Source organism: Ambystoma mexicanum, chromosome 3q (assembly GCF_040938575.1).
Source record: "Ambystoma mexicanum isolate Mex_15411 chromosome 3q, UKY_AmexF1_1, whole genome shotgun sequence".
NCBI lineage: Eukaryota > Metazoa > Chordata > Amphibia > Caudata > Ambystomatidae > Ambystoma > Ambystoma mexicanum.
In genome coordinates this window covers 98,785,526-98,808,217 of record NC_090926.1, presented here as the reverse complement: position 1 = coordinate 98,808,217, position 22,692 = coordinate 98,785,526, and the positions used below count along the sequence as shown (strand labels likewise).

Sequence of the window (22,692 nt, the reverse complement as noted above, 5' to 3'; positions counted from 1 at the left end):
CAGCGTCTCTCCCTTATGCCTCACTGGGAGCATGGTCACTGCTGTACCCAGCCGTTGGGGAGCCGCTCATCGCCTTAATAGTGCACACGGGCCCTCTCGCTCGGTATGCCTCCTCCGTTCGTCAAGGTCCTCGGCTGTGCAGGTCGGGGACCCTCTTCCACTGCAGCCGCCCGGATTGGGCAATGTAATAATTATTTCGTACCGCTAGCGATCCGCCTGTGCTGTCGAACGGAGACAGCTCCTCCATCAGAGGGGTGCGCCCCTCGGAATCTTTGTTCTCGGCCGCAGCCATTTTGATGTCAATTTTACGGCCGGCCTCTCAGTACAAGGTATCAATCCGACTGTTCCTCCGCTATAAACGTGCAGCCAGCCTGCTTATGCTCTGCTATGTGCCTTCCCATGCCTGCACATACTTTTTGGGCTGCTGCTGATCAAAAAAATATGCGTTTCTTGGTCGGATCAAGTAGTCGGATCACGGAGCTCACAGGGTTCCCAGCCTATTCCATGGCTGCCAAGCCACGCCCCTCACGCTTGCAGATGCTTACTCGCAACTAACCCTATGGAAGGACAGGAGCACCCTAGAGCCCTGAACAAACTTTAAGCGCGCACTAACCTATGGACATTATGACAATTCTATAATGGAAGCCATAGCAGGCCTTAGGAGAATACAGTAGGCCGCAGTGATTGCAGGGAAACCCCAAACCGTAAGGTGCTGTGCTAGCAGAATAACCTCCAGCATAAGCAGTAGACTGCCAAGGACACCATGTTGCGAAGCGACATTCCATATTCTGAGCCAAGATGACATCGGCGGCAGCAACGAGTGCTCCCTGTAAAATACACTTGAATTCGAGGCAATTGAGCTTGCAAGAGTGGTATCCGACCACGTGACCCAGCCGAGCTATGAGCAGACTAAGGCGTGGAGGCCTGGAACGAGCAATGGACCCACAGTTGGACAGTGACTTGCAACATACTTGTTACCTCCAGACACCACCTACGATGGGACTGGAGCGCTCTCATGGCATTCGTTGCCTTCACACTATTGTAATCCGGAGACACATAGTTGCAATTACTAAAACATAATAGGCATGCACTGAGCACAGGTGTCTCGCGGGCTGGGAACAAAGTTTCTCCAAGACTTGGCGGCCCGCAGCCTTACGAATCAGGACACTGGGTTTTTGGGGTAGATGGCGAGGGGTGCCAACATATTACGAGGCTTTCTCACTAACTTTTCCAATGTAGCAACTTTCGGGGATGATCCAAGTATACCACCTGACAGTGCTGTCCACTCATTATCCTTGTGTATAGGGTCCTATACTGGACCTACCAGTCAGGGGCCAATCCAATAGGTTTAGGAGGGAGTTTTGCTAAGTGACTAAGGTTGTTACGTCACGAGAATACAAAACTGGCCAGCGAGCCAGACGGCGAGATGTGCCTGAGCGTTTTTTCGTGCATATACACCCTGTGCGTTTGGTACGATAAACCAGTTATCCTTGCTCCTTGTGTGGACCTTGCCTTCTTGGGACCTGGGAAGGAGTTCGGGCCTTCCGTGACCCGGGCGTCTGTAGACCCTCGGCACGGCTCTGCCGGCCCCAGAAATTACTCTAACAATTTGAAGGCCCCCGCGAGATAGTTTGTGACGTCAGCTCGGCCAGGTGCTACCTCCTCTGCCGTGGGACCACAGAGGACTGTAGGACCCTTGCGGTAATTGCCAGATAACCGGCCTGCGCAACCAGAAGAATTGGTCGTCGGGAGCCGACTTCAAAATTATCCCGCCTGCGATTGGAGAGTTGTCCATGCGGTCCAGACAGGGCGAGATGAGCCAAAGGAGGGGAGTCAGCGTCCGAGCGGCGCCGGCTGTCGTGTAACAACCTAAGTGTGGTCCACGCAGCGAGCAATAACATTTGTGCGGGTGGGAGAAGGATGTGTAAATGGGGAAAGAGGGGAATGTGGATTTGCCTCATGACTCGGTGTCGAGTCAGCGTATGTTCGGGTTGCATAGCAGCGAGCTCAGTTCTTGTATTTTGCAGGATTGGTTGGTCACGTGATGCGCTCGAATAGTGAATTAAAAGTAGAAGTAGCGTATCCCTAGGAGTTGGACGTTTTAGTTTGGCGAGTAGAAGAAGTATTCACATGGAGATTAGCCGAGGCTATCTAGTATGGAAGGTGTATTGACTGGTTAAGTCTCCCCGGCGAGCGATAGATCATCCGTTAAGCAATGCAACGGGTGCAGTCTAATCACAGAGATAAGAGGTTGAAAGCGGATCCTCCACTCCTGGGAGGTGGAGACAGCTGTGAGGATTTTTGTGGGTGGGATTGAAATAATGCATTGTGGTTCTGTCAACGCGCAAAGTATTCTTCTCTTATGTGAACATTAGCTGGTGATGTCACCCATATGCCATTGCACAGGACCTTACATTGTGGATTAGTGGAGTAGTAGCAAGCTGGTATTTCTCAGAGTTCCAAGTAGGTGAACAGGTGGCAGTGCATGGACAGCGTCTGCACACGATTGAGGCGGTGTGCCAACCTCCGGCAGCTTTGGTGAAGCCGGGCTGGTACGAGAGTACGCCACATAAGGTGCAGAGCCGCAGAGGCTTGTAAAGAGAAAGTTAAGAGGGAGACACTATATATTGCTTTGTATAAACCACAAATTTCTTTATCTGCATTTACAGCAGAGTGTCGAAATCCTCAATTAGAGGTCAGGTAAGATCACAATGGTGATGTCCCTCACGGGATAACAACGGGGGAGGGAAATGCTTGGTGGTTCAGGAATGGTGTTAACCCCTATCCAGCACGTGTCTCACTTTGCCCCTTTAGGACAACAAAATAATCAAATATAGCGTACAATGGTCAAAGAATACAGAAGGGAAAGTAATACGACCATGGCCGCCTAATGGCAGTTTTTCCCCATACGTGCTGCAATCGCTAGTGATGCACATACAGAACCCATACAAGGGGAATGAAGTTAGCCAACCGTATGGATATACATGAGTTATGGCGCATGTTCCAGGCGGACAGGCCATGGATGATGAGCTTGCGCGGGGTGACGGATGATGGCGCAACCTCATGCGCGCCACCTCCAGCACCACCCAGCATCACCTCCGACAGAGGAGGAGGAGGGGCAGGGCTTATACCAGTTACGAGAGAGACGAATTAAAGGAACCCCGAGAATTGAAAGCCGCGGAAGGGTATTCTAATCCCACGTATAATCCACCCCCATACGCTCCAAACACCAGACATCCAGCAGCACGGGAAGGGGGAGGAGGCCGTCCGCACAGGCATGGATGAGGAAGGGTTGCGGCGCGCTAAAATAGAATTTGCAGGGGGTAGGCCCAGATGAATGGGTGGCAGCACAGGTGCTACTGAAGTTGCAAGGGGTCACGACAAGGGAGGCAGAAGGTGCTGCAAAAGCAATAGAGGAGTTAGAAACGGGACAGGGGTGTAGAGGGAAGATGGCGCGTGAGGTAAGTAAGGAGCAGCAGATGAAAGATGCAGGGAAAAAGTTGGAAGAGGAAAGGAGGGAGCGAAAGGAAACGATAAATGGACTGGAGTTACAGGAGCAGTCATCACATAATTGAAAGGGAGCGGGAAGAAGCTGGAAGGGAGGCAGAGAGAATAAAGCAGGTTCCAGAAATGGAGAAGTTGGAGAAGGCGAGAGAGACGGGGAAAAGGACGCAGAGAGGGAAATGGCATTCGAGGAAAAATATACTATTGCAACAGATACGCAAGTACGAAGAGGGAAAATTAAAGGTGTTGAGGTTAGCACGAATAGCAAGGGAACATAATGAGATTGACTAGGAAGAGTGGGCGCTCAAAAGAGTTTGAGCGGCAATACAGGAGGAGTTGGATAGGAAGAAACGCGACGAGCAGCAAGGAGAGCGATAGGATGGGCAGGTTCCTCTTGGGGCACAGCGAGCGGTGTGAGTATGTCCAAAGCATCCCTCGGTATGTGGTGAGGTAACACTCAGTGGTGCAGGAGAAGGAAAATGCATGTGGGTTTACGAATATTGATCTTGAAACAGTAACCATACGGTACCAAGATGCACGCAAATTGACATTCTCCGATTTTGTAGCAATGAAGATGAGAGCGGAGACAACCCAGCTGACTAGGGAAGAAGGACCTAGTGAACTCTATATAACACGAACATGCACTGGGATGTCATGGGTGTGTAAAATACAAGACGAGAGGGACAGGGAAAGGCGTGTAGAGAGGGGGCCCATTCAGATACAGCAGTACAAACGCACACCAGCAGAGTGCGCTGCGTACTCGCAGATGCCCCTATTGGAGAGGCTTGGGACCAGACCACAGTATGTACCCTGGAAGCACGCGGACAAGGAGATCATCAAGCTGAGGTTACACTCCTTAAGTGGAGGGGCGAGGAAATGTATATATGAAATGGAGAAGCTGGCGCCGGGACACAGGTTGGCGGTGGGTGAGGTTGAGGGCTTATTAGTGTCCATATTGGGAGATGCTGCGGATGACATTTGGAAGAGGGTGGGGTTCCCGGGAGTGACCACCCACAACACTGCACACGATGGAGCACAAATTGCAGATATGCGGTGTGGCAGGCATTACGGATACAATACCCCGACACGTTAGACATAGGAGCGATCACGTCACGCAAGATGCGGGACGATAAAGATCCAGTTAGCTATGTTCAAGCGATTCAAGAGCTTTGGCGCCTCAAAACTCAGGAGCCATGAGATAAAACGATAGCCATCTTTTACCACATCTTGATACAAGGGTTACCAGAGCCGGTACAAAGACAACTGAAGAAGTTGGTGGGGATGGAGGCTAAAGCATGGTCAGAAATACAAATTACCATAGTACACCACTGCAGGCTGTGGCAAGACAAGATGAAGCAAAAGAGGATGGAAGAGCAGATGAAGCAAAACTAGCGCGGATGAAACTATTTAAATACACTCTAGAAGGGGTGCTCATAACTAGCCCCGCCCCACAACAGGTAGCTCTATCACAACCCCAGCCCCAACCGCAGCAGCAGTACAATGCGATGCAGCCATTCATGCCCCAAATGGGAGGAGGGTACATGGGAATGGGCGGCTATCAAGGTAACTATACGGAACGGGGTGGATTCTAGAGGGGGCGCCCAGGTGGAGGGTTCAGGGGTTACCCACAAGGGGAAGGAGGAGTAGGGTTCCCATGGCAAGCACGGGAACCACAGCAATGCTGGACTTGTGGGCAATTCAGACATATTTCCAAAACATGCCGAAGCAGGGGGATGCAACCAGGATGGGGTGAGCCAGGGCAGCAGGGCTACCAGAATGGGCAGAGTGGGTATTATGTGCAAGACGTCCGACAGATGGGGCCACTACAAAATGTACCACAACAACTCACCACCCTAGGTGAAACAGACGCAGGTAAACTAGAACACAAGTACCGCAAACACAGCAGCCGCAACTACGAAACATGGCAATACCACAGCCCCAAAACACGCAACTGGTACAGCAGTTGACACAAATAAAGGATGACTCCGACAACCCATGGACACAACAGCAATGGTACCTGTGACAAGGATGGGTGGGGTAACACTAGTGGGGCATTACCCCTACACAGGAAATGGACAGTCATTGTACCCACAATAGGACAGCCCACAGACAAACATGTGTCCCCATCCCATCAGTCAATCCTGCTGAGGAACCTCGCATACAGGTCTTTTCCTTTCTGGTTGACACTGGGGCGACTAGGTCATGCATACGAGAGGGGAAAGAATAAGTTGTCAGTCAATGCCATGAACACTCAAGGATTCTCTGGGGCTCGAGCGGTGGTTCCTTTTACTGATAACATCTCCTTATCAATCGGAGATCAAGACATATCACTACCCATACTTTACTCAAAGCAAGCACCTATAAACATACTGGGACATGCCATAATGAGCAGATTGAACAGGACAATCTCCTTTAAAGACAAGGGCATAATTTGCTCCACACCAGGCATCCACATGCTCACAGCTAGGCAAATGCTTCAGGCATACTGTAGGCAACAGGTACAGTAGGAAGAGCCTGTTGACCCATAAGTGTTCCAATATGGAACAGATATCGCCCTTGCATGGCTGGCCAGGATCGCAGAGAAGGTATGGAGAAGGCCCAGTGTTAGGCCAAAAACACCAACTGATGAAAAGGAAGGCAGGTTTGTATCGATCGACATAGAAGGAATTGTGGCACAAGATGATTGGGTTGCTGTATACGCATTGGGCGACGAGGGGAAGGCATGGAGAGCGATAATAGCACTGGGAGAAGGGTGTCAACTAACAAGTGTCAGATGAGGAGTTGTTCTCACAGGCCAAAGGGAGCAGCGAGATGTTAGCAATGACCGTGTACGCCTGGTTACGCATAACATACAAAGAGGTGGCACAAAAAATGGCAGTGGCCTTAGAAGCTCCACCTTCCTTTTGCAAGGAGGATCTAGCAAAGGTACCCGAGACACTATGGATGACGCCGAGTGCATAAAAAGCATAGGAGGAGTACAGATAAAGTTGAAGCCAGGAGCAATTCTACCCAGAGCCTGACAATACCCTCCGACCAAAGAAGCAAACGAAGGCATCTATGAAACCATCAGCGCCCTCGTAGACAGGGGCATTTTGGTACCATCAGCGTCTCCATGCAACACTCCAGTGTACCCCGTTCGCAAGTCAAATGGGGGTCATGGCATTGGCATCTCAACAGTATCGTAGAGGCAGAGTACCCGGTAGCTGCCAACCCTGCCACGATCCTATGTGGCATCCCGGTCGAAGCCACATGTTTTACAGTTATCAACCTTAAAATGCATTCTTCTCAATACCCCTACACCCAGACCTACAGGATTTAACAACCTTCATGTACCGGAACCAGAAATTGAAACACGAGGCTACCACAATGGTATTGTGAATCACCCTCTATTTTTAACATAATACAGATGACTTGGCCAATCTACAAAAAGGCAAAGTACTGCAGCATGTGGATGATATCCTCATATGCATCATCACCAAGGAGGAATGTAGGGAAGAGTCAATACACATGCTCACTGTGCTGGCTGATGACGGATACAAGGTGGACAAGGCCAAACTACAGTACTGCCAGAGGGAAGTGTTGTACCTCGCCCAGGTGATTTCGCAACACAGCAAACGCATAGCACCTAGCACTAAACAAATAATACTTGACACGCCCCAGCTGAAGACAGTAAGGGAGCTGCAGCGATTCCTCGGATTATGCAATTATTGCAGGGCATGGGTCTTTGATTACAGCACATATACTTGTCCCTTCCTTACTGCACTAAAGGTGGTGCAGAGGAACAAACAGTTGTGTTGGACAAGAGAAATGATAGAAGCATTCAGTGAGCTCAAACAAGCATTTTACACAGCCCCTCTATTAGGGACACCAGACTATAAATAGAGTTCTTCCTATTCTCACACTCAGGTGGGCTGATAATGAAAGCAGTACTGAGACCAAAGACAAGCATGGGCCACAAACCAATCGCATATTACAGCGTACAATTAGACGCAGTGATGCAAGGGCATTTCCCTTGCAGACATTTGGCTGCTGCAGCATTCACAGTAGAAAAAGTATCAGCAATAACTATGGGTGCTCCACAACTCTATGTCGAACACGCCCTATTCGCAATACTGCATAAGCCAAAAAACACACCAACACACAAAGCGCAACAGGGTATGAGATAATATCACGACCTGAACTAAAAATAGTGCTGTGCAAAAATGTAAACAGTGCAATTCCTGGCAGAAGAATACGAGAAAGGAGAACGTGGTTAGGTTGCACACAGGCTATTGAAATTCATACAGAAACACGAAAGGTAGAGGAAGATGCACTTGAGGGGGGAGAGGTATTGTACATTGACGGATCAACGATTGAGTGATGGTATCTGGAGAACAGGCGCATCAGTGGTCAGGCTGAGGGAACACTGGACAAGCGAGGTGGTGAGAGGTGTTCGACTACCCCTACATTACTCAGCACATGCAGCACATTTAGTGGCTCTCATACTGACACTTAGGGAATATGATGGGAAAAGGGTCACCATCTACTCTGATAGCGACTATATCACATCAACAGTGCACTCTGGGCTAGCGAGGTGGCTAAGCCAGGGATTCAGGAGGGTGGATGGGACCCCCATGCAACATGCGCTTATCTTGGGAGAATTGATAGAGGCCGTTGTATATCTGGCAGAATTCGCATTGGTAAAGTGTCAGGCTCACACAAACAGGGATGATCACGCAAAGCATGCAGCATATTTTGGGGAGATGTGGGACATACCAGAAAAACAAGGGGTGAGAAATGTTAATGAAGGTGGGATACAACCATTTACCTGAAAGTCAAATTATGGAACTACAGGCAGCAGCACCAATGGATGAGAAGGAACTTTGTGTAAAAAAAAAAAAAATAAAAAAAAAAGAAAAGGTGTTCAATGTCTCCAACTGATTCCTTATGGCGTCACAATAACACTGGAAAAGTAGTAATGCCTTGTGCACTACTGAAAATAGCTTTCACACAAATGCACCACCCCGCGCACACAGGGAAAGAGCTCACTGCAGCAGTATTAGAGAATCATGGTTTTGCCCAGATTTGAATGCACACATTTCCAATTTTATCAGTAACTGCCTGACATGCCAACAGTTCACTGCTGGGCACATATTAAGGGTAGTAACATGAGTAATTCCCCGACCTGAGGGCCCCTTTTTGCACCTCCATGTTGATTACATGGATATGATCAATGTATGCCAAGGCTAGCGGTACATGATAGTGGTGGTCTGCCCATTCTCAAAGTGGATCGAGGCGGGGCATGCTCCCATGCTGACGCTCTGAGCGGATACATTCCTGGTCCGAGAAGTCTTCCCTAGATGGGGGGGGGGGGGTCTGTGAGGTGTTACGGTCTGATAATGGTCCCCACTTTGCTAATGAAATATTCCAGCATATAACTGCCCTATCGGGAATAAAGCACAAGTTTGCGTGTGGATACCATCCTCAAGCCAATGGCGTGTGTGAATGCCTCAATGGATTACTGAAGGAAAGCATAGCTAAAATACAGCAGAGCACCAAGATAAACTGGCTGCACTGCTTACCCTTGGGCCCTATTCGAATTTATAAACAAGCCCAGCTCTGATCACCACCTCACACCCCACGAGGTGGTGACGGGAAGCTGCATGAGCTTCCCACTGGCCCCACCCACAAGGGCAGTAAAGGAGTGCAAGGGGCAGATGTTCTGGGTAAGGAGATGGTTGATTACGTGAATTCACTTGTTTCTAGTGCCTCTCATCTCTTGACAGATCCAACGGAGCCAAGTAAGAACAGAGGATGATCAACACGAAGACAGCAATCAAGATTCAACAAAAGAGCCACCTATTGAAGTGGGGGCCGTGCCTCCTAAAAGATTGTTAGGTGCTGGAATGCGCCTCGCATCACGGGACCCACACTGTAGAAGCAGTAGCAGGGAGATAAAGCTCAAGGCTGGTCAGTTTGGTACCACTTGCAGGATATAAAGTCCTACAGGGCACCAACATCGCCTCAAACCACTTCCAGGGACAGTACTGGTGCAACCACCATGGAAATAGACAATGCCCCAGATAGTACTAATACTTTTACAATGTCACACAGATTAATAATTTGCAGATATAAGTTCTGTTGCTGCACTTTGTTCTTTTTGTATTTCTGACATATGTATTGGTGTCTTTGTTTTTCCAAAAAATACCATGCAGGATTAAATATCCATTAAGGCAAAACCCAACTAGTAATGCCTCACAGTATCTGTGTCTTTTGGATCATTATGCCAAGTATGCTCCACGGGAGATCTGTTTTGGATACTCTTAATTATACACTTTAAGTGTGAATGTATTTCTCCTTCCTCATGGTGCAACCTAATTTTGTATATACATGTATCTTACCCCAGACACCCATTGTATCAGGGCGTATCCCTATCTATGTAAACAAGTTTTAACCATCCCCAGCATCGAAGGGTCCTGTTCTCGAAGTCTTCCTTTGTCTTCTGAGAGGTCTGCTGCATTTGTACATGGGAAAGGGTTGGATTCAGCTCCTGGAGCCATCCGGAACATCGCCTGCACCCTCAGCTACTGGGATACAACAGTCGGAAAAACAACCTCCAGCAACCCCCTTCAACCTGCTAAGTCCTTAGGAAAAATTGTAGTACAGGCGTAGAGTAGTCGCAATACTTACCAGTGCCCTTATCCCCTCCATTATTAAGTTTGCAAAGCAATTTGATCTCCATTGCTTGTAGACAACAGTTGAAAAGGCACTCAAAAATATGAAAAGTACTGTACTTACCAGTAACAACTTCAGGTTGGACTTTTAAAGTTAGGGCTCAAATTCTTGTGGATGCAATTGGCCAACTACTTACCTTTCCTTTCAAGTATTGGGGTAACTAGCATGCATTGCATTGGCTAACGTGTGACTGTATATAGGTGTTATAATTGTAGTGTTGTATGATAACATTACTCTAGCAGCTAATTTGTCTTGTGTTTTGGGGCCTATAATATAGTATGTTGTACTTACTGTCGAAGTGTAATCACTGTGTATTTCACCTCTGTGGACTCATTGTGGACCCCCGACTCCACTCATCTCACCAGAGACTTAGCTTTGACCCTCTTCACCCCATCATACTAAACTTTAATGCTTCCTGTTAATTTGTCCTGCAGAATAGATGAACAAGTTACTTTCTTACCTGGTAACCTTCTTTCAATGGGATGGTCCGACGACGTATTCCATATCTATGACAGGTAATGTCCACAGCTGTGCTGCTTCGGAAAATCTTTGGCGTCTGCGTCCTGCGTCGATGAGCCGTCCCCGAGGACCTTCTCCGACAGCCGACGTCACCCAATGTGATAAGTAGGACGCACAACGCCCATAGCCTCAGTTATAGTTTTTTCCCAGAACGTGTGCCACCAGTTTCTGCCAGTCAGACACACAAGGCCTTGCGGAACGCAAGCTGCAATCGCAAAAGAAATTCTGCAGCGGGGAAGGCAGGGAGGGAGTGATATGGAATACGTCGGACCATCCCATCGAAAGAACGTTACCAGGTAAGAAATTTACTTGTTCTTCGAGGGGATTGGGTCCTCCGACGTATTCCATATCTATGACAGACTCCCAAAGCAGTACCAAGCAAGGAGGTGGGAAAGAATTTAGAATACAAATTTAGCATGCTCAATCAAATTGCAGAATAGAGAACTGCCTTGCCAAAGGCCAGATCTTGCCCTCTGATGGAATCAAGGGAATAGTGACGTACAAAAGTATGTACTGAAGCCCAGGTGGCTGCATCACAGATATAACGAATAGGAACTCCCCTCTGCAGGGCAGTAGACGCAGCCACTCCTCTGGTAGAATGGGCCCGCAAGCCAGCCAGAGGGTCCTTACCCACCAAGCGGTAACACTTGGAGATAGCTAAAATAACAAGACAAAGTCTGTTTCGTCATAGCTTGTCCCAAACGCTTTCCAGGGTAACCAATGAAAAGTTGACCGTCCACTCTGATCCGGGACATGCGCGAAATATAAAAGCTCAACGCTCTCCGAGGATCAAGCCTATGGAGCCTCTCCTCTTCCTTACCAGGATGTGGAGGAGGATAGAACGCCGGAAGAACAATCTTCTGGCTCAAATGAAATTCCGAAACCACCTTCGGAAGAAAAGAAGGACGAACCTTAAGGACAACCCTGTCCTTATGAAACACAGTGAAGGGTGGCTTAACTGAAAGTGCCTGTAACTCACTCACTCTGCGAGTGGAAGTAACCGCAACCAAAAACACAGTTTTCAGAGTCAACAGCCTCAAAGGGCAAGAATGTAAAGGCTCAAACGGAGCACCCATAAGAAACTTAAGAACAAGGTTCAAATCCCAACCTGGCACCAAAAAAGGTGACGGAGGGAACACATTAGTGAGCCCTTTCAAAAATTGCGAAATTAAAAGGAATCTTAAAATAGGAAAACTCTTCAGACGAACGCTTAAATATGGACAACGCCGCCAGGTAACCTTTAATGGTCCCCACTTGCAAGCCCCTGTGGGCCAAAGAAAGCAAAAAAGACAGAACCATGGGAATGTCACATTCAAAAGGATCCACATTCCGAACTCTGCACCAGTCGCAGAACTTTCTCCAACGGCACAGAGACTTAGTTGCCGGCCGCCTGGCCGAAAGCAACACCTCCATCACATCTTCAGGGAGGTTCCAATCCTTATACCTCAACCTTTCAGAAGCCAAGCGTGAAGATTGAGGGATCTGACACCTAGATGGAGAACCTGACCCCCCCCCCCCCGTGAGAGCAGATTGTCTCGGTAGGGAAGACGACATGGAGGGCAGATGGACAAGTCTAGAAGGTCCGGGTACCACGTCCTCCGGGCCCACGCCGGAGCAATGAGGATCATCCGGGAACCGAACCTCTGCAACACTTGCGGGATGACGGGGACTGGAGGAAACGCATACAGCAGTGGGAATGACCACTCCACCACAAACGCGTCTCCTAAGACTGCTTTTGGAGGAAATTCCCGCGAGCAAAACCTTTCGCACTTCCGGTTGACACTGGAGGCGAAGAAATCCACTTGAGGGGTCCCCCAAAGGGCAAAGATGTCCAGGAGAATCTCCTGAGCCAGCTCCCACTCGTGAGAGATCGTGCTCTGCCTGCTCAGAGCGTCTGCCGTCTCGTAGTCTCCGGCCAGATGAACCGCCGAGTTCGAAACTTCCTGCTGGATGGCCCAGAACTCGAGCTGCATCGCCTCCCTGCACAGCGGAAGTGACCCTGCCCCCCCCCTTTTTGATGAGGTAGTGCATGGCCACCGTGTTGTCCATTAGAATCAGGACACTCTTTCCGTGCACAGTCGTCAGAAAAGCCTTCAGGGCTAGCCTGACGGCCCTCAGCTCCAACAGATTGATATGGAGTCTGGACTCCGACGGAGACCAACAACCACTGACTCAACTCGTTGGCATGAGCTCCCCATCCCGTGAGGGATGCGTCCGTCACGATCGTCACCTCCGGCCAGGGCAGCCAAAATGGGGCCCCCTTCATCAGATTGCCCTCAACGGCCCACCACAGAAGGTCCTGGGCTACCGAGGGCGGCACCTGAACAGGGTCTGACAGCCTGCCGGAGGACTGAGACGACTGGAGCTTGAGTGCCCACTGCAAAGATCTCACCCGCAGACGAGCCTCTGGCACCAGAAGAATGCAGGATGCCATGAGGCCGAGCAGTCTCAAGAATTCGGACGCTGGGAGATTCTGGGCTAGTTGAAACTTGTTCACCATCTGCTGAATGTGAAGAGCCATCACCTGAGGAGGAAAACGCTGCCCCAGGGACGTGTCGAGCACTGCTCCGATGTACTGGAGCCGCTGATTGGTGTCAAATGGGACTTCTTTAAATTGAGGGAGAAGCCCAGCCTGTGAAGGGAGTGGCAGGTGACAGACAGATGATCCAGGACTTGCTCGGGAGAGCTCCCCCTGATCAACCAATCGTCCAGGTAGGGGTAGACGTGAATCCCCCCTTTCCTGAGATGCGCTGCCACCACCACGAGCTTGGTGAAAACCCTCGGGGCGGAGGTCAATCCGAACGGCAGGACCCGAAACTGAAAGTGGGGGTCCCCAACCGCGAACCTCAGGTACTTCTTGTGCTTGGGATGGATCGGCACATGGAAGTAAGCATCCTTGAGGTCGAGAGACACCAACCAGTCCTGAAGTTGAAGGGCCTGGAGGACTTGAGAAAGAATCACCATCTTGAACTTGTCCTTCCTGAGGAGTTTGTTCAAACCGCGCAAGTCCATGATGGGTCTCAATCCCCCGTCTTTCTTCGAAATCAAAAAATAAGGGGAATACCATCCCTTGTTCCTCTCCGCTACAGGCACCAGTTCTATGGCGCCTTTCTCCAGCAGGGCTTGAATTTCCTGCGCAAGGAGCGGATACGGACACTTCAAAGAGAAGTTCCCTGGTGGATTGTCGTGAGGCCTCTGCCGAAAAGGAAGAGTAGTCGTGGGTTATGATCTCCAGAACCCACACATCCGAAGTAATGGATTGCCACTCTACAAGATGCTGCGCCAGCCTTCCCCCAACCGGCGAACCATGGGACCTGGCCTCATGACTGAGTGGTAGTGGCTGCGGCGTTGCCTGAGGGCAAAGAGGCAACTGCCCGAGCGGCCTTGGCACCTCGAGTACCTTTGGTTCCACCTCTGGCACTCTTACGATGGCCTCTTTGACTGCTAGCTCCCCTCGCTTTACTGAAGGACGAGTAATAGCGAAAGGAACCTCCCCTCCATGGATGTCCCCTAGGACGAAAAGGCAGAGGTTGGCGAACTGCCGCGCCCAACGACTTCGCTGCAGCTTTGGAGGTCTGCAACCTCTCAAGGCTCTCGTCAGCCTTGCTGCCAAAAAGGTGTTAACCGTCAAAAGGCATGTTGAGGAGCCAGGACTGCACATCAGGAGCGAACCCAGACTTCCGCAACCACGCAAACCTGTGCATTACGGTGCTCGCCGCCATGGACCGGCTGACACAATCCGCCAAGTCCAAACCCGACTGAATGGCCTCGCACATAGCATCCTTGCCATCCTGAACCATAGCAAGGAAACCATCCCTTTCGTCCCCTTTGGGAATATGATCAGCCACTAATGCAACACAGTTCCACAGAGTGTGTGTGAAACGAGACAAGGCACATATGGAGTTGGCCGCCTGAAGTGCCATACCCCCCGAAGAAAACACTTTCTTCACCCAGCCGTCAAAACGTTTGTCGTCCCTATGCGGAGGGATGGTAGGATAGGACGCCTGCTTTGCCGGGGCCGTAGACGCCTGCACCACCAAACTCTCCGGGGTGGGGTGCCTAGACAAGTAGCAGGGGTCGCTACTGGCTGGACGGTATTATCGCAACAAAGACTTGCCCACTGCCGGGAGACTCTCCGGAGCAGTCCAAGCCGCCGCCACCCTTCTCTGCAGAGCCATATGAAAGGGCAAAACCGTGTCAGTGGGTAGACCGAGATCAAGGATGTCCGTGAGATCATCCTGAACAAACTCCCCTGGGGGAGCTGACCAACCCAAGTACTCGGTAACCCGAGACATAAGGCGCCGATATGAAGAATTGGCAAGAGTGCCAGGCTATGGCCGACAAAACTCCACCTCCGGAGAGGTGTCCAGTCCACTGGCATCATGCAGCGACTGCCTCAGGTCATCAAACTGGCTATGGCCCGAGATAAGGTCATCTGGAACCGTAACCGGAACCAGGCCGCCATCAGAGCCTTCATCACCCTCTGAAATGTACTCCAGGCGGGGAGAGGAGGACCTCTGTGGACCAAAGCAGTGCCGGACCTTAGCCACAGCCTTTCTAGGGGCAAACCCCGTGACACGGGGCCCCTCTGACACACCGCCTCTAAAGGCCTCGAGGGCGCCTAACGAATCGGCGCTGATGGAAAAGGCGTCGACGTCGAGCGAATCGGCGTCAGCTGCAGCGGCGTCGACAGTCCTCGAAGCCGGAGCTCCGAGCGTGTCTTTCGACAACCTAAGCGCCGACGGCGTCGACGACCCCTCGGACGCGGAGCCTCGAGAGAAATTGTCGACGACCTCGGCGCCACAGGCGTCAACGTCTTCTTCGAAGACGGCACAGGATCACACGGTCTCGAGCACGTCGAGGACCGGGACCTGGCACGGGCATGGCGAGAACGGCTACCCTTGTCTGAGCGGGACCTCTCCCGCGAGCCGTGCCGACCACCCGAGCCCGAAGGCGTACGAGCGGTGTCTCTTGACCGGTGCCGACCTGCCCCACTCGGAGGCGCGGACGGACCGGTGCCCTGTGATTCAAGAATCGCTAGCATCTGCTTCTCGAAGGAAGCACATTCCTCCGGTGTCGCTTGCATGGAGGGATAAGCGACCCGCCCATTGGCGGAGTCCTCGGAAGAGGACGGGGAAGGCGACCTATGCCGGCGCTTCCTGGAATGCCTTGAAGAGGCGGAGGAGTGGCGAGACCGACTCCTGGAAGGAGACCCACCGGACTTCTGACGATGACGCGTAGAGTCGCCCCTAGAGTCATCCGTCGAAAGCCCCGCAGACCCCGACTTCTGGGGCTTAGACACCCGGCCTACCGACAGCAGCTTCTTGCGTTCCCACAAACCTTTGCAGTGAGCGACTGGCAGTCGCCACAGTCGTCCGTATCGTGGGCCTCCCCGAGGCACCAGAGGCAGGCGTCGTGCGAGTCCGTGACCGACATCTTGGAGCCACAGTCCCTGCAGTTCTTGAAGCCCGGACGCGGGGTTGAAGACGAGAAAGACATCGCCACGAACAGGTCTTCACAACAAACCGAACAGGTTCAACGAACCGAGAATAGAAAACCGCAAACTCCGAGTCGAGGCGTACCGAGATTCACAAAGCGAACCCATTCGCGGAAAAAACGGAACTGAGGCTATGGGCGTCGTGCGTCCTACTTATCACATCGGGTGACGTCGGCCGTCGGATGAGGTCCTCGGGGACGGCGCATCGACGTCATCGACGCAGGACGCAGACGCCAAAGATTTTCCGAAGCAGCACAGCTGTGGACATTACCGGTCATAGATATGGAATATGTCGGAGGACCCAATCCCCTCGAAACTGTATTTAATTATTCTCAAACAGCCTACTGTGTCTACCTTATGCTGCTTACTTTTCTTTGGACCTTAACACGTCACCCCCCACCAGGTGATTTAAAACCTATGTACCGACACCAGCTATTTCCCACACCTTCTCAGCTCCTCTCCCTCATTGTCAGTGCCACTCACGTTGTAAAGTCCCACCTAATCTCCTAGTGCAAACAGTAGTTCTCACTTCCCACAGCCAAATCCCTGCAACGGCACACAGGGATTCCCTGTGCTTTCCAGGGTTATTTTTAATTCCGAATCTGTTATAAAATTGCTTTATAGACCCCCACCCTCGGGTCCAACCAGGAGTTCTTGGCCCCTATTCCTTGCTAAATGCACTCACTGCGCATGGGCCTTTAACGCAGTCTTTGGGCACATAACTTTGAAGGTTCTTAGCACATTACAAATCACCCTCTTCGCCAATAAGAACAAGCCTTTATTTCGCTAGTCTATAACTTACTCTAAACATTGTAAGCTGTGCGGCAGCCTAATATCATCCAAATCTTTAAGTTGCACAACTCTACATGCCAATAGCTTTATAGACCTCAGTAGGTGTCAGAATCACTTAGGATGACTCAGCAACTTCTAGCTACCTGCTTCATCCCAGCAATAACCTGGGAGCAGGCCATTATTCAGCAATCATGACCCGTCCCTTAGTAAGGCTTGATAAAAACCTCTCTCCAAGTCTTCCATGATTCACACAATACTGCATACTGCTAGAATGTGAACAGGTGAATGATACTTGGGGATGGTGGGGGCAGAATGATCACATGCCCTAGACAAATCCCCTTTCAGCTCAAAATATGAGCCTGAGGAGGCAGCAGTCTCTTGTATCCCCATTCCCATTTTCCTGCCTCAGAGGCTTCACGAAATCTGTGGGTCAAAGCAGCTACCCTGGAAATCCTGGAAACTACCACTATGACACTCGCAGCCAGTCATGTGATTGTCCTACCATAGAACAAGACCAGGTACTTGGTGTACCCTTTCACAAAGAGGCTTAAGGATTTTCCAGGAGCACATCAATACTGGCAGTCCAGAGGCCTCCAGTTAGGGAAAAATCAAAAGGTTCTGGATTTATATTTGACCACACAAGCCAAACGTAAATGTCACTAATACGACATGAGCATTTTGTATGCAGGCATTTGACGTTCCACCTCTCACAGGATCATCTCAGTTGATGCTCAAACATAAAATGGTGGCCATATTGGATAAACTCGTTTCTCCAAGTCCTGAGAAGCCCATTTGAGAAAGGCAGCATGGGTATTTACTACCTCCCCACTTGCTCATCCATTCCATAGATGAACCTCTATGAAATGGATGGAAAAATTGAAGGTTTCCATGCCGTGACTGCAATTCCATTCAGCGCTAAAAGGAAACTAAGTATTAAACCATCTAAGATTCTCCCTTAATTAATGAGTACTTGAACAGCTTGACAAGGAAGATCACATTTAACGTACTGGTACTAGTCCCTTTTAGGGCAATTTATGCCATTTTGGCAGCCTCTTGGTGTGGTCTTGCAAGAAGGGGGAAGGGTGAACGGGAGCACCTGGGCAGACCAGCTGCAACTCCTTTTGCGTGGATGCCTGCAGAAAGTACCCACTTCCTGCATGTCAGTAAATACTGAAAATACCAACTTAAGTTATAGGTCTGCAATATGATGTGTTATTTATCTGAAGAGATCTCATGGAGTTAGGCTGTACATCAATACACTTGAAAACACTAGATGTTTAACATCCAAACTTACCAGTTTTCCATGCGTTAGATTTCAGGCCCCAGGCAGGGCCAGGTGAGGTTTGGCCAACCGTACAGTTGGGTGTGTGTTCTATTAGTGTAGACCTGTCAGGAAGAAACATTCAATTTGGTTAAGAGGAAGTAAAAGTTTGACAATACAGTTTAGAAATGCTGAATTTACAATTTGTTTTAGGACTAGGGAAAACCCACGAGAAAGTGAAACTACATTCCCCACAGAGCTGCAGTTTCTAGACAAACTATGAATTACACTTACAATCATTGCCAAAGCCAATACAACTAATTGCTAACCCTGTAATAATCTTTCAGTGGCTTGTATCCGCATAGAATTGCATGAGCAGATATCCAGTGGCCGATATGGAACATTGCCTTCTGCGTGGTTTTCAATATCAAAAGGGCATTAACAAGGGCATTTGTGTAACCATATCACTGACCTACATGTACAGCTACCCATGCCCCTTCACGCATTGACATCCACAGATTGTTCTTTGACCAGCCCCCTTGTGGACTACCTCACTACAGCCATCGCTGTTGTGTTTAAGCTGATGCCCAACAAAGTTCTGAGACTTGAGCCATAAGTTGCCTTCTCCCAAAATGTCAGCTTCCTAGCATCAGAAGGCTGTACTGGAGCTGCTTCTGTGACCGTGTCTGGAAGATCACCTGTCACTGCCTGCAAGTGGTGACTGTCGCTGGAACTCAACTTCCACCATCCTGCAAATAGTCCTGAAGGGGTAGGCACTGCTACAGGTTGCATTTATCATTTTAAGCTTGCATCTCAAGTTGGACCTGACCGGAAGAAGCACTAGAACCTGCAACCCCTGGGCACCCCTCAGCCAAACAAAGGACAGAAGATTGTGTCCCCAGTGATTCCCCAACAATCCACAGTGTGACCTGGGAAAATTGCAGTCATGGGGTTACTTTAACAAAACTGCTCCTGGCTCCCCGGTCCTCCCATAAGGTGCTCATGTATTTTTACTGTGATTTAAACTGTTTATTTTGGTTATGGACTCTGACAAACTCCATAGGCATCATCGTTTTACATTGTGACAGCACCTTCAGTGCAGTGACACAGGCAAGTCTTTCAGAATTCCCCAAGGTGTAAATACCTTCTCTTGGATAAACTACTGTTTCCAAGAGCAGTAAAGTGAAATTGACTTTACTTAAATTTGTAACTTCCTAGACCCAGAACACACCATCTTACAATAGGGTGTTGGAGGGGTTACTTAGTATCCCCTTTGTCTAGTTTCTCATGTAACATGTTTATGTTACCCTTTCTACAATTAATGGCTAGTGGCAGTGGTTCACTTTTAACTACCATTGGGAGTTTTTACCGTGGGCTTCGCAGCTGCAGTAAAGCACCCATGGGTGCCCATTTTGTCAAAATGGCCAGGTCTTTTCTCAACATTTGTTGGAAAGGTCCTTCCTGAGATTTGCTATGCGCGCCAAACCAGGTTTGGTCCCTTTGCTCGTTTTGTCTTTTGTGGGATTCACGAGTGAAGCCTGCCTCTGGCTCCAGTATGTCTGGCAGGAGCAGTAAGTGAGGGAGGTGCCCGAAACTGTGCTTAATCCCCTTGGTTATAGGACTGCACCCAAAGGCGATTGGCCGGCTGGCTGTCCACCAAGGACAGCCACCCTGCTGCGTGATTAACAGACAGGCTGGAATGAATGGGAGAAACCTCCATAAAAGGAGAGGCTTTTTGGCTTGGAAGGCAGAGTCGACCACTGGATGAAGGAATCCGAAGAACTTGGAAGAGACTCCTGCTGCAACTCCTGGACCGTTTGTTTCACCCGGTGAGACCCTGCTGCTGTGCTGAAGCCTCGAATTCGCCTCGAGTAGAGAAGGCCTGCAAGGACGACTTCTCCCCTTGAGTTGGTGGGACCAATCAACTCCAAAGCTAACGCATTTGGACATCCTCTTGAAGCTGGATTTACTTCCGCTGCTGCTGGAACCGAAGTGCCAGGGAGAGGAATACCAAATCAAGTGGATCACTTAAGTCAGACCGAGCACTAAGACGATTATCCGGACTTCCCTGACACAGGACTGACCGAGCCTGAGCCACCTCAACAGAGTGCTGGACCCCAGAAGCAAGGCAAGTCTGAAGTGGTATCCGAATACAGCGGTGTTGCCATTTGCTGTCAGATGCGAGGAGCTGAAACGCCAAAGTGCCACTGAATTGAAGTTTACCCTTTGCCGTCACTGGCCGTCACGTTGCAGGAGTCCCCAGAAGTCCTCCCTCTTGTCCCCATGACTGAAGAACAAAAGGATCTGCAGAGCCACACAGGAACAGAAGCCAGCTGGAACCATTTCTTCTAACCAAAGCTACTGTACAGTCTAACTAGGTACCTCTTGTCTCCTTACTTGTTCTCAGTCGAGACTTGTCTTGGTTGCTCCTGTAGTGTTACTTGCATCTTCTACTTCTCACAAGCCTCCCAGCTTGTGGCCCTACTTCTACTTTTTCCACAAAGACTTCTAAAACATTGTGCAAGACTTTTACGTACCTGCAAGAAGTGCTTCAGCTCACCTAGACTTTTGCCCAATTGACATTGGCTGGCCTGGCTCCCTGAAGGACTCTTCTCTCCTCTGATTGTGTGTTTTACCTTCCTTCCAGAAAGGGTTAACTTACTTTGCATTGGGGTTTCAAAAATACTTACCTGCTTCAGAATATGTGTGTGATCTCTTGTCTTATTCTGAAACCTCTTTTCTTTGAAACCAACTTTAGTATTGCTCTAAATGTACCAGTGATATATTAATGTCCACAGTGTCCTCGCTATTTAAGTCACCTGTCTGTAGGACGTGTCTGTGGGCCATTCCAAATGGGTATTTGCTGATATAGAGAAACTAAGTATGTTGGAGTGTATTTGTGTTACTATTTTATTGCCCCTTTTGATGAAGGCTTACTCAAACCGACTGTTAAATTAATAATTGATTAATCAAGAAACCTTGTGTTAAGAGTTTATTTGGATACTTGTCACTGTGATTCTCTGTGTAACCATCCTACTGCTCATATTGACCCCTCTTGAGATGAGCCTGGCTGCTCAGCCACACTACCAACCTGTGTAGTGCAGACTTATACCAAAGGCTGGGTTCCTATTGCCAGGAGATCAAGGTTGTTGTAGTGCACCCAAAGGGTACTGCACCAAATTTTGCCTAACAGGTACTAAGCAGACACAAGTGGTTCTTGACATGGTGTCACCACCAATTAAAATTAAAAACAAAATCTTGTCAAATCAGTCTCAATAGGGGACAAAGTTTTGAATACAAAATATTTAAAACAGATGGTAAAGCATATAACATCCCTACATGAGTATATTATCAGTGTTCTCAGAGAAGGAGCGTATTGGGGAACCTGCTAAAAACATTTTGGGCAATCACAAGGAATTCTCTTCTTGCTTCTTTGATAAATGAAATCGCGACCAATTCGAAATATGTGCATCATGGTTCTCTTAGCACATCCGTTCAAGCTTCATCACCGGCAAACTAAAACCTTTGGCCCCAATATTTTTGCCGCAGGGCCATGGCCTGAAGAAAACTTATAATTTAAAAAGGGGTCTACTGCACTACTAAAGGAAAGTCAAACCTTGGAAAAGGTACCACGGACTGTGCAGAGGGCCGAGTGCTCACGACCCTGAACTTCAAGTCCACGGTCGCCTCATCTTTGTCTTGATCAAGGGACTTTAAGCAACAGGTTTCCTTTACCCCTGCTTTTACCACACTAGAAGAAAAACAGAATTATGTGAATTACCTCCTTTATTACCTGATTCGGAGGCTGTATTACTAAACCCACAAACTTCAATGATTGTACCATTTAGGACTTGAGGAAACAGGAGTTTTCCCACGGAGGAAAAACCTTAAGTTATTACAGCCTAGCGCTCAAAGCTCTTCCTCTTCACTACATGCATCTTTGGTACATAACTCAAGGGAAACGGCCAAGACCCAAGAGCAAGATATTAATCAGGGCTCTCAGTTAAACAGTTAAATATCAAGTGTGAGAAAGGTTTGGGGGCGGGGATCCGCTGATTTTTCGGATTATCACATCTTATTTCTGAAGCAGGTTTTTCCGAATCGCGACTCTGCACCCTTAAACCGCTCGTATTATGGCAGTGTTTTCTGAGATCCCAAACTTACATTTGATATCTTCTAGATATGGCCCAGGTGAAATTTGTGAATAGACTATTTGATCTGGTAAAGCTTCACTTCTATTCACGTATGATCAGCAATTTGGTTTGGTCAGACTTGGTTTGTCCCCCGTCAATGTGTTATGATGTGATGCAAAACTTAAAATGAAAATACAAACACTAAGGAGGTCCCCCGTTTCCCGAACGTGTCTATTCAATTGCAACCTTTGGAATTAGTCCAGTGTTACCCC

General features: G+C 49.2%; 1 protein-coding gene across 5 annotated transcripts in view; it reads right to left on the bottom strand.

Moving 5' to 3' along the window:
* The window catches only part of LOC138582170 (protein D7-like), a 1,409,716-nt gene that overhangs the window by 468,513 nt on the left and 918,511 nt on the right, over positions 1–22,692 (bottom strand). For all 5 annotated transcript variants that reach the window (XM_069653210.1, XM_069653214.1, XM_069653212.1 and 2 more), the window contains one exon: positions 18,321–18,412. In XM_069653210.1, the coding sequence (XP_069509311.1) occupies positions 18,321–18,412 (92 nt within the window). The remainder of the gene's footprint in view (positions 1–18,320; positions 18,413–22,692) is intronic.